This window comes from Nyctibius grandis, chromosome 13, assembly GCF_013368605.1.
Source record: "Nyctibius grandis isolate bNycGra1 chromosome 13, bNycGra1.pri, whole genome shotgun sequence".
Taxonomy (NCBI): Eukaryota; Metazoa; Chordata; class Aves; order Nyctibiiformes; family Nyctibiidae; genus Nyctibius; species Nyctibius grandis.
The window spans coordinates 5,659,427-5,671,846 of record NC_090670.1 but is presented as its reverse complement, the minus strand read 5'-3'; the positions used below and the strand labels follow the sequence as shown (position 1 = coordinate 5,671,846).

Genomic DNA, 12,420 nt, shown 5'->3' with positions numbered 1-12,420 from the left:
TTTGGATAGGGATGAAAAGAATTAGAGGAAAGTTATTAGCCATCATTGCTTACCTCTAAAGAACTGCAACTGATGCAGTTGACCACTGAGCCAATGTTTTGGGTCATCGGCAATCACAGTATCATTAGCACACTTTACAGGCTATTTGTAATACAAAAACAAAAGTTCATCGTCAATAACTTGGATATTCAGCACCACAGTGCTTAGAATCTCAGAAAGCACCATTTTATTTGATATGCACACTGTCAGTTCTCACTGTAAATGTCTTTCACATTGCCTAGGTGGAATCTGCTTTGTTTGCAAAGCTTCCTGTATTGTACAGAACAGCTCTGTAGTTCAGGAAGCTTAATTACCACAAGCAGATAGGCTTATCACTGTATCTATCACCTCATTTAAACAGCCCCAGTATCAATTCACATTAAAAGCTAAGGCATTTACCTAAGCATCAGCACCAAGCATGCCCTCCTGTACCACATTAGAAGTAGTGCACAATCAGCATACTTTTCAGCAACAGAACAAAATTTTCCCAAGACACTAATTTTACTCTTCAGTAATTTTCACCCTAATTAACTTCACTTGCTGGAATACCCTTACTTTGATCCAACAAGGCGAAGAGTCTCCTAAAACACAAGCATTACAGTTCACTTTTTCCTCAAGCATCCACTTGAAGTAAGAATCCTCTGCAGGCATGCACTGATGTTACTCAGAGACACTATAATCTCAAATGTAATACATATTATTCATTTCCCAAAAATCTCTGCTCAGCCTGACTCATAGATCTTGTATGCAGTATACAAACACCTAAACAAGTCATGTGTAAAGAGCACATTATCTCTCCACAGGAGAATGACATCAAACAACCTTAGGAGTCAAAGGTGATGGTGCAACGCAGGTCCTGTAGCACATTGCCTGACAGTGACTGCTACATGCAATTCAAAGCACTCGTTAACTCCTGAACTGATATGGGTGGAGCAACTTAGCTGGGAAACCTCCCAAGCACCGTCAGTTTACTTCTGTTTTTAAGCTGATTTATAAAAGCTTTTATTCCACTGCTTGACACTAGTTTATGGCACATTAGTCAGAATGTTGAGTTTATAGCTTTTGATTCATCTCAAAGCTCACGGGGCTTAAAAGACTTCGGCATTAAGCATAAACAATTTCTGCTTTTAAAACAAAGTATGAGTTGCTCCTTGTTGGATGAATCACCAAATCCACTTGCTCTCCAATTAAATAAGCTCTCTCTCACCCCTAACAATTTGATTTTTATGTTATACAAGATTTTTCTCCTCATCTACTTTTAAAGACAGCATCACACTCAGAAGACATCCCCTTTCAGAAATTTAGTTTGTAGCTAAGTGGAGTATCTATCACTAAATAACTACCACTCAAACCCGAAGTAAACTTGGGGGTAAGGGAGCATGCTTTTAGCATGGCACTAACCACCACCTGCACAGAAATATTTCTAGTTATGCTAATACTAAACCAACACAATAGATTATTAACTTTAATTAAAAAAACATTGGCCAAATTAACTTCTAGCCAGTGTTCTAATAGACAGGAAACACCACAAATCCTGTTATAACGCCTCTTTTCAACTACTGATTTATAGAAGCACATAAGGAACAAGATCCTTAGAAAGGATCTCATTCCTTTCTCAGTTTAGATCGAACTCCTGCTTAAAAAGCAGGGTCAACACCAAATTCAAACCAGGCTGCTAAAGGCTTTGACCAGGTTTCCAGGTCTCAAAAACCTCCAAGGACAGGGATTCCAGTGTCTCTGGTCAACCAATGCTTAATCATCCTTCAAATGATTTTTTTACCCTTACACTCAGTCTCCTCTCCAGTAACCTCTCCTGCTCCTTTGTATGACGTGTCTCCCATTCTACCAGTATGAACTTCTGTACAAAGCCTGGCTTCAACTTCTCAACTAAAAAGATGAACGACTTGATATGACTTTGGGTTCAGCTAAGCTACAATAGCTATGTCAAATCAGACCTGACACTTCTAAGCACTTACTCAATTCCTAGGTACCCAACAGAATTATATACTTCCCATGTGATACTGAAGTGTTAAGTAGAGCAAACAACATCTAAGTTAAGGATTAACAAACACAGGAATCCCAGCAATCTCCCTGGCAACCTTAATTTAGTCTGTTTCCTCTAGTATAACAAGCATACTTTTAAACAAGCAGAACAAGCACATTGCCAACCCCAGTTAGGAATGTAGCCGCTCATTGCCATCTCATGCCAGCCTATTCTCAGGGCTGGCATGAGATCAGATGATTGTTTGCCAAAACAATTTAATGCTTTTCTGCCTATTTCATTGTTAACAAAAATAATGACAAAAACACCAGGCACTCATTCCCGCCTCCAGTCCTTGTGCCAGCAAAAAATGAGGAAAAAAAAGATTAAATCAGAGCTCTTTTAGCAGCTGTGATGCGTCAAGGTGCTCATAAGACAGACATCAAATTTTAGAAAAGTACTCCAGTTTACACACTACTAGTATAAAAACTGGAACTAAATTCTCATTGTGCAGTTGTCACGTTCAACAAGTTACATGAAACTTAAATGACCCAAAGCAGGAAAAAAATGGAATTAGTAGTTCTAATATAGCCCATCTTCAATTATTTGTGTGTGTACATACGCATCAATTATCTCACAGAAAAATAATTTAAACCATCGCTTTCTTTTCTAGCACAGATCCTCTCTGGATAGCCTAGTCTTACGTCTTGTCAATGAGGAGGAAGTGCCATCCATCAGGCTTCAGTCCTTAAAAAAAAAAAAAAAAAACAAACCACCCCACAAAGAACAAAAACCCCACCAAACTTCTGTCAGCCAAGCACCACTGCTCACCTTTTACTTTCAGATGGAGGGGATGGGGAAAGAAAAAACTTCCACCTCCTTCTTCTTCTAGAGTCTCCCTTCCCCCAAAATGAAGACTTCAGCTTTCCTAGCTCCCCGTCATCTAGAGCCATTTTTAGTCTATCACATAAAAATCATTCCCCTAGACTTCTTCCCAATGACTTGACTAATTTCAGCTGCTATGCCAGGAACTAAAAATAAATCTGCTGTTGTACGTAGTTGCACACCCTCTCCCACCAAGCCCTTGTTCAGCACTCTGCTTGATGCGTGAAATAAGTTCTGGAAAAGAGACACGCTCCTCTCAGCACACAGTAGAATTACTTGAATTATACACAACAAACTGACACAGTGCAGGTTGATTCATGTCTGTAACTCTACTGAAAGTTGATGAATTCTAAGTTGTGAAGCTGAATCAAGAAAATCTCCACACCAAACTCTGAGAAGCTTTGTACACAAACTCAGTGACAACTTAACACTTGCACAAATAGCGTAGCTGCTCTCACAGAAGTCCCAAATATACCATCATCTTATTTGCACACTGAAGAGAATGGGGATGAGGTACAAGTAAGGTTACTCTCTCAGTACCTAAAGATACTGCTAGCCGCAGCAGAACCAATTCCTCTTTCAAAATTAAAGCCAGCAAAATTTAGTAAGATTATTCTCCTATATAATGGATGAAGCCTTTCCCTGATTACAGTCTTGTTCTCCCCTCAGAATGCCACAGCAGTAATTGATAAATCTGGCTGTCCACTCATACTGCCTCAACCTAAAACACACCTGAATCCCATCCCTTTTCTTCCTCAGAGGTAAATCCTGTGTCCACCGTGTCCAGAATGAAAAAAAAATCTACCTTCTCATTCAACCCATTCACTCAATTTTATCATCAGCGTCTAGTCACTTTATCTCAGGGCAAAACTATCTTTCAGAAGGTACGTGGTTCAAGCAACACACCACTTCTCTGATCCATGTTGCTGCTGGACTGCAATCATCCCCTCAAGAAACAAAAGTGTATAACTGCATAAGAAGTCAAATATTAACATAATGTACTTTTCCACTAAATGTAACAAAAAACAGTCTACTCTAGTGATTCTAGAATAACTAAAAAGAACATGCAATGGAAATAGTTGTCCTGTTCAATCCAATTTTGAGCTGATTTCACTTTGATGTTTTAAATCATGCATTTCTTTCAGAACAAAGTGTTCTCCTCTGCTAAAGCAAAATTCAAATTTGTGTCCACAGCTTCCAATAGAAGCACTTTCCTGTGATTTTTAAATCACTTCCCTGCAGGCATCTTCAAGCAGGCTTACTAGCTACTTTATCGAGGAAATAGTAAAGGTAGTATAAACATAAACAAACACCTTGTTTATATCAAGAAGTTTGTTTATATTTATCCTGTGCAAGGAAGCATGAGTTTGTTTCCAGTAACAGCAGAAAACAAAATAAGACATCATATTTGGTTACCTTTTCCTAAGATATACACGGTCACTTTCAATACCACATCTCAAGTTACTCAGTATTCTGGCTTTCTGTCATCCTTTTAAATAATTATCACTTTCAGTAACTTTTTAATGCCTCATACACTACGAATTTAACATCTTCCCCACATGCATCCTGACTTAATTTTCAGTGACAGAAAAAAAACACACAGCTGTCAGGCTGATCAGCCCAGGGCTCTGCTGCACTATACTCGATGAAAGGAACACAAGGTGGGAGCACTTACATGTTGACTTAGTTCTACCACTGTCTGTGAAAAACCTTGCACAGATTAAGTAGTTTGTAACTAGCACTCTATTCAATAAGAAAAGTCAGGTAAGTTTTAAGTGTTGCTACACTGCTGCTCTTGAAAATCCACCAGAGAACTGAGCTAAAGTGAGTTGATTCAAAGTTAAAGCAAATAAGTGTAAGTAACAGAAGTAAACAATTAAAAGTAAACACTGTCATATTAACCGGTTTTGCTGTTACTACATTTATAAAGTGAGATACAATCCAGTGCTGTTGGCTTTGAAATGTACCTAAGTTTCAAGTTATCAGGTCTGCAAGTAGAAGTATCTTCTTTTAAATCAAAAAGCACAGGCATAATGAACAAACTCTACAGTCCTAAAAAGGATCTGTGTGCTCAAAAGCTTGTCAGATCTTTCCAAAAAGACTGACAACATACAAATTTTTAAATTATTTTCACATTAATTCAGAAGTTCACTTGGGGAGCACATCCTTTGCATCATAACCACCAATATTCTGGATGCTTCAACCCAGATAGAAAAAATAAAAAAAAGACCCGTGATCTTTCACCCCAAAGGTGAGCAGAACAGAGGTTACACCCACAGGTCCTGCTCACAGTACAGTATCGCTACCGCACCTCTCCCCCAAGGGCTGGCCCAAGCAACACCCCGCCGAGAAGCCTCCCCGCACCACCCCCCTCACGGAAAACATGGGGGCTCCGGCTCCTGCCAGCGCCCGCCCCCGGCACGTTACCACGGCGAGGCCCTCAGCCCGCCGCACGCCCCCCGCCAGCTGTCACCTCCCTCTTCCAAGGAGCACCCAAAAACCCTCACGGAACCTCACGGGATTTTTAAAAAAGAGCCTTTAATTCCTGAAAGCCCGGCGCCCCCCAGGCCCCTCCGCCTCAGATTCTCTACTTGGGAAGCACAAGACAGCATCCGAGCCCCCTCCTCCCCCGCCTTCCTCCGCGTCCCCAGGCCGTCCCCAGGCCGTCCCCTGCCCCCCTCGCAGCCCCACAGCCCGCTCACCAGCTTGGGCTTGTTCCGGCTCTCCTCTTCCGCGGCGCGCCCACTCCGCTTCGGGTTCATCCTGCCAGAGCTCGGGGGCTCCTCGCCACCGCCCGGAGCCGACTGACCCTCCATCCTCCCACCGGCTCTGCGCCCCAGCAGAACCCCCCGCTCTCCCCGGGGCTGTATCCTCAAGGCCCCATAGGACCGACACGCACTACCGGGCGTCTCCCGGTCCCCTCCCAGCCGCAGCTGGAGCGGTTCCTGGTCCTGCTGCCCTGCCGCCTCCTCCCAATCCACCGCCTCACAGACACCGAACGCCTCCACGCATGCGCGCCGCCCGGCCGGCGTTGCCGCGCATGTGTTGGCGCGCTGCGCGTGCGCTGTTGAGGGCAGCGGAGGCAGCGGCAAAGCGCGTGAAGGGCGGGAGCGGCGGGGGGAGGGCGGTGCCCGTCCGGGAAATGGCGGAGCTCGGGGGCTGCCAGCAGAAACGCCCACTAGAAAGGTGAAGTGTGCAACAGAGCTGGCCAGCCCTGGCTCTAGCGGCACGGAGCCGGCGTGTAGGTGGATTTGTCCCAAGGGCTGCCAGCTGAGTCGTTCCTCAGACAGGTTGCTGGGAGGAGAAAAGGCCGAGGCTGGGGCTTGGCCGCCTCCTTGCAGGCGGAGGTGGCTGGTCCATAGGCGGGCAGAGCGCTGAGGCGGCCGGAGCCGGTCTGTGGTAGCACGGGCTGCCGGGAGAGCGGGACGGCCGGCGATGGCCGTGGCAGTAGGTGTTTTGGAGAAAAGCCTTGTCTCCGTCTGATCTGCTTCACGCAGCAGCTGCTGGGCCCCGTGTGTGGAGTACCCGGACACCTCACACACAGAGGGTTTCCTCATGAGGTGGCTCTGGCTTACGTGTGTTTCCCTGTATTTTATTTTGAAAACACACGAGAGACAAGGGATGACTGAGGTGTTTTAACTAAAATTGAGCTATTGGTACCACAAACAAAAGACTTACTTTTTTTTCTCTCAAATTTGAGAACTCTGGTCCCAAATATCTGAGTCATCTACACGTGCTCATGGTTCACAACAATGAAGGAAATTGCTTGAACCGTTTCTGTGGATTACAGATTCCCTTTGGCGGAGCCTCACTGTATTAAGCTGAAGATCTCTCAGCATGGATGTATCAGTGTGGATAGTGGAAACCAGGATCACATGCCTGATTATTAGGGGGCTCATGTTAACAAATGTATTCATATTAATATAATCGTTATTTTAAAAAAGAGAAAAATACAGCTTTTGTGTTGATGTAGCTGAACGTGTGCTTATTAAGTTATACTGAGAAAACAGTCATGAAAACAATCATGCTATGTTGTTTTGGTATGACAAGGGCAATCCACAAATCTTTGGAGTCCAAATTTAGATACAAACGTATTACTTGATACCCGCCTAGAAAAGGGTCCTAACTCTGCACTGCTTCCACAGTGGGCTCGTTCTTTTTCAAAAGGCAAGTGAGACCAGTACACAGTTCACAATTTTCCCCATCTCTGTCTAATACACACAGAGTTAAAGCATGCCCGAGATTCATGTTCCTGTCTGCATATCTTGTTACTCTCTGAAACTTACCTGGGTACTGAATGGAATAATATTTCGTTTTAAAAAATCCAATAGTGAGAACTTGTTGATAAAATCTGACAATACCAGCTTTCAAATAAAATGACAGTTCTAAAACTTGTGGGGGGTCTTGAAGTAGAATCTTTGCAGCAGTAGTTAGTAGGTTATAAAATAGGCCAGCTCCATCAAGGTTCTTGGTTCTAAACTGTCCTTTGGGATGCACCTCTTCTTTTTAGTACAAGTTTTCCTTTTATTTCATTTTGCTGATTTTAGCAGTAAGTATTTGGGCATAGTTTATGCTATCTTAACCACACGTAACTTTGGAATTATTAAATTAATCAAGTAAACATTAATCATTTGTTTGCCGAGACGGGCAATATAATGTTATTTCCAACCACATCAGTTTATAATTTACACTGCATCATTCTACAGCAACAGTTTAACAACAGTTCGCTAGTTTCAGGTAAAAAGAAATGCTCAGATCTGGTTTGTTTCTTCTCTTCAGTTAGCCCTAATGGCTGTTTGTTTTTCTGTGCTGTCTTTATTTGTCTGTATTAAGCAGCACCCATAACTGGAGCAGAAAGGTCAGTCATTCCAGAGTATGAAGAAACAGAGATTTATTTCCAACTGCTTGACATCTGTGTGCACAAATTTAACAGTTTTTAATCCAAGTTCTGTAGCACTATTTGTTAAGCATAACTCTTAAGTGCTCAAGAGCATTTTTTACCCAAATTTTCTGAATTTGCCACGCTACTAGTCATACTGCTTTAGCCAAGTCTTCTTCAGTAAAACTTTTACGTTGGACAGACCTCTAAGATTCAAGAGCTGCAGGTAGAACATTACAAAAATACTTTGCAGTATGACTGAAAACAAGTGCACATGGCAGAACTCAAGAAAACTGAGCAAATGTACATTCAGGCATTGAATTACTTTAGTTTTTGATGGAGTAAAGCTCAGATCACTTTCATGATTTTAAACAAAACAGGAGAGAAAGCACTGAAGTCAGTTTAGGGACTATGCACATTACATTGAAAAGAAAACACAAAACATTTACTGGTATTTGCTGGTATGCAATAATAACTGTACCCCTGTCTAAGTCATCTAGAAAAGATGTGCAACCATCAGGCTATAACTACACATCTGATGAAAGAGCTACCCCACAAGTACTCTTGGTTCCTCTTTTCCTCCTGCTGTTGCCTGCTCTCCTGGGATAAATGGCTCATTTGTTAGTCCAGTTAGTCACCTTTTTTTAACTCCAACTTACAAATATTTTGCAAGTCTCCAGGTAGAGTGCTCAGCAGTGACTTAAAATTATTGTTTGAGTTATATAAAACATTGCTACAGGATTTTCTGGAGACCAGCTTTTGAGTAGATTACTATAAATCAAGCATCACTGTATCTACTTCACAGCCTCCTCAGCAGAAGTTAAAGCCTACCATGTTCTTTTTGAAAATGTTTTTAGTCAATACTCCAGCATTTTAGTATTCCCTTTTTTTTTCCCCCAGTTTCCAGGACCGAGAAACTAATATTCTGTGTAGGAACCAAGGACCTGTGAGCATATAAACTCTGCAGGCAATTCCAAGCAAGAGGAGTGAGGTGAAATAATGCAACTATCCCAATCAGGAAAATTTAAATGGAAAAGCCCCTCCACACCAAAACAAAAAATACCCAGAAAACCACAACTCTCCTGAAGGCAACCAAACAAACCTCAGATCATTTTGGCAGTCGGTTTTTGGCCCATCTCCAAGAGCAACACAGTATGGCCTGAGGGTGGAAACTGTAGTTGTACAAACTGTTCTTAACTTGGCTTCATCTCTGAAGAAAATGTATTTGAAAACTATGCATTTTACAAAAATCATTTCAGAACATTAAAAGTGTCTAACTTCGAAAGGCCACTGCTACGTAGATGCTAACATTTCTCCTTGTGGTTTCGCATGTAATCTCAGTAACGTCCAGTCACATAACCACAACAGCTAACAGTGACAGGAAACTGCAAACGCGCATCTGTAAAAAAAAAAAGTCACACAGTCATCCTACAGCAAAATGATCATAGACTGATAGGCATGAGATATTTTGAGCCTTCCCAAAGCGTGTACTGTTTTATATCTGAGTTTGAACAAAACAGGCCTTTGAAGATGACTGGCTGACCCAGCAATATAAGAACTTACCCCTCTAGCACCTTCCCTCTAAATGTATGAAAAATACAATCGTGCAAGGTTCCAGAAGACACATGCTCCAAGAATATCTGAAAAAGAAAACAGTTCTGGGTTTATGAGATTTTATACGTTTAGTGATAGAATTTCCATTTGCCAGAGGAGGCATAGGCTGCTGCTTACTAACAGCAGTTCTAAAACAGCTGAAGTCAACTGGTCACCAAACCAGCCAGTCAGATTTCAGTCCTTGAGAAATATTCTATTCTCCAGGTTTCTAGTAGTGAAGAGGAAATTTAACAAGGTTGAAATCTTCGTTCTAAATGCACTGCAGGGAAAAAAAAAAAAAAAAGGAATTATTCTGTATACTACCACGAGAGAAAACTACAGTGTTTAACTTAACCACAAACAGGAAGCATGCTGCTAAGTCACCCAGTAGTACATTCCCCAGCTTTCCATCCAAAAGTTCTATATCATTAGCACAACCACTCTACCACAGAAAACATACCACAGTCCTTCCGCTACTCGTGTCGAGCTGTAAACTTTCTTCAAATTGTCTTGTCTCTCTTCCTGAGTAGTAGCATCACTGCAGTCAGTTTTTACTCTCCCACCCCTTTCTTCTTTTTGCAGTTTTTGTTGGAATCTATGTTTAGGAATTTTTAAAATCCCAAAATTTACCTTCAGAAGGAAGTCAGTCTAAAATTGTCCACAGTGAGAGTATGGTAAATAAAAAGAAAATGACAGTGTATGTAGCTTATCTTAACAGGTAGGAAAATAGGATTAGAAGTATTAACTACTATGTAATGAAAATCAATGAAGAACATTATTTGTGTATGAATAGATATTCCCTATTGACAAAATACCCTCACTTTCCAAAAAATACTCTCTTTGACCACTTAATAAATATGATTTATTTGCAAACCTAAATCCAGAGAAAATCCAGTCACTGATAAGATAATTCTAAGAAATAGTTGTTTGTTAAAGCTTTATTTAATCTAAAACAATAATTTCCTGGCCTGTTAGAGGCAATAATTATACATTCTATAGTGTTTCTATAGATTAAGTTACAGGAAGTTACCATCATATTTATACAAAATTTATGTTAGTGATTTGAAGGTACATTAAACCATCCTATATTAACCATTAAAACAAAGTGACATTTCATGTTACAATCATGAACAGTATCACAAATGTTAATTAAAAGCACAGCTAATTATGAACATTTCTATAAATGGATAAGGATTACAGCTTCAGCAAGGTTAATTTTCTCTGGCTATAGCTACATTTTGTTTTTAACCAGCTGTGAGATGGCTGCAAAACAGCTCACTGATTAGGCTATATACTTTTCAATTTTAAGTCAACTTACACATTTCGCCTGTACTTATTTATAGGAAGAGGAAACTGACAGCTTCCCACCTATTGTTTGAAAAAAGTGTTCATGTTGCATTTGTTAGCAAGGTAATTATCTCTGTAGTCACAACAGACCTGTAGTTCAACTTTACTTACTGTGTCTAGCTGTAATTTAAAACCAGCCTGAAAGAACTGGAGATGATCTATACAGAGAGAGAAAAAAATATAATATTGCCACTAAATAGTAAGTCTCAGTTTTCAAACGTACCTCTAGCATTACTTATGTGCTACCTTACAATTTTAAACAATAGAGTACATCTTTTTGATTTAGAGACAAATCCCAATAGTTGTTGTTGATTTAAGTAGAATATTCAAGGTCTTAGTAAAAGCTACTAAATTTTTACACTACTTCTGTCATCTCTAGTATTTATACACTGAGCACCTATGTACTATCTATATCTGACAATGTAATTCAGAGTATGTTCTGTCATTGCCTGCAGTTCTGCAGAAGGGAACAGAAAGATCTTTCTTAAGAATGGGGCGTTTTTTTCCCCCTCTAAGGCTACTGAGGGATTCTGTTGTCTGTTCTGCAAATCTCTACAGACGGATGGCTGAGTTACATAGCTTATCATGCTCTAATACGTTCCCCAAATTGTTTAGAAAAAGTCTTTTGATGTTCTTATCTCTCGGCACAGTTTAATTCTCAAACATGACTAAACAGTTCAATATAAACTCCCTTTATTTACTACGTGGGTTCCCTTGACCATGTTCAGCACTAGAGACCTTTCTATTTATATTGTTTTTCTCCATCTTCACAGCTTTTCACAAAAACTCAATACCCTACTGCAGCCATTCTCTAGCAAACCCCTCACAGATAGCTCATGATTACCCAGGGCTGGTTAGAACAGAGCAGAACAGAACTGGTTATTTAAATGTCAGGCTACTCTACATGGTAACTTTCCTAGTTTGTTTATTTTGTCTACAAAGAAAGCTGTATCATGGGGAAATAGTGTTTATAATTTCTGAGAGTGATATGAAAGCTTAGTAAATAAGAATTCTACAGTACAGGGAAGTAATAATTATCAGTGGAATAGTTTTGAATGTATCTCACCATAGCCCATACTCCAAGTAGTAGGTTTCTGGTTGGAATTAGTTGAAGAATTAATTTTCATGGAAATCTACATATGTTTAAGGCATTATTAGATGATAATGAAGAGCTTTCAGGCAGATGGACAAAATTAGGCCTCATTAAAGCTGAAGATCATGTTAAGGAATCTTTGTTCAAGTTGTTCAATGAAAGAATCAGGTAAAAATTCCTGGAATTTTCACCCATGGTAATTGCCTGTCCAGCATATTAATAATAGTTTCCCTTGCTAGAAAGGGATTGCCTTTTTTTTTATTATTTTTTTAACTGTTGTTGTCCTTGGGCATAGCACATACTGGTTATTGGTGGTATATACACTGTGTGGAAGGATTACCTTCACCAGGTCTGCACCAAGGTTTTTTCATAGCTGTGCTAACTCCACTAAAGATCATTTTTGGGGAGAATGGTGGGACACATTTTAAAAGTGTGTCCTTTTACGTGAGCTAATAGTGGAATTATTTAAACAGCTTCTTTAAAGGGAGGTGAGCTAGTTATATGATGCAATTGTTTAGTAGGTAAACTAATACTATTTTGTTATATAATTTCTTCATAGTATTTAAAGAATTTACTTAGTTAAAGAACTTGAAAAGCAGGTAT

At 40.4% G+C, this 12,420-nt stretch overlaps 1 protein-coding gene across 3 annotated transcripts in view; it reads right to left on the bottom strand.

Moving 5' to 3' along the window:
* DIAPH2 (diaphanous related formin 2) overlaps nt 1–5,885 on the bottom strand; it is a 214,441-nt gene extending 208,556 nt beyond the window's left edge. For all 3 annotated transcript variants that reach the window (XM_068411748.1, XM_068411749.1, XM_068411751.1), the window contains exon 1: nt 5,608–5,885. In XM_068411748.1, the coding sequence (XP_068267849.1) occupies nt 5,608–5,721 (114 nt within the window). In that variant the 5' untranslated portion in view covers nt 5,722–5,885. The remainder of the gene's footprint in view (nt 1–5,607) is intronic.
* Between the last annotated feature and the right edge of the window lie 6,535 nt (nt 5,886–12,420).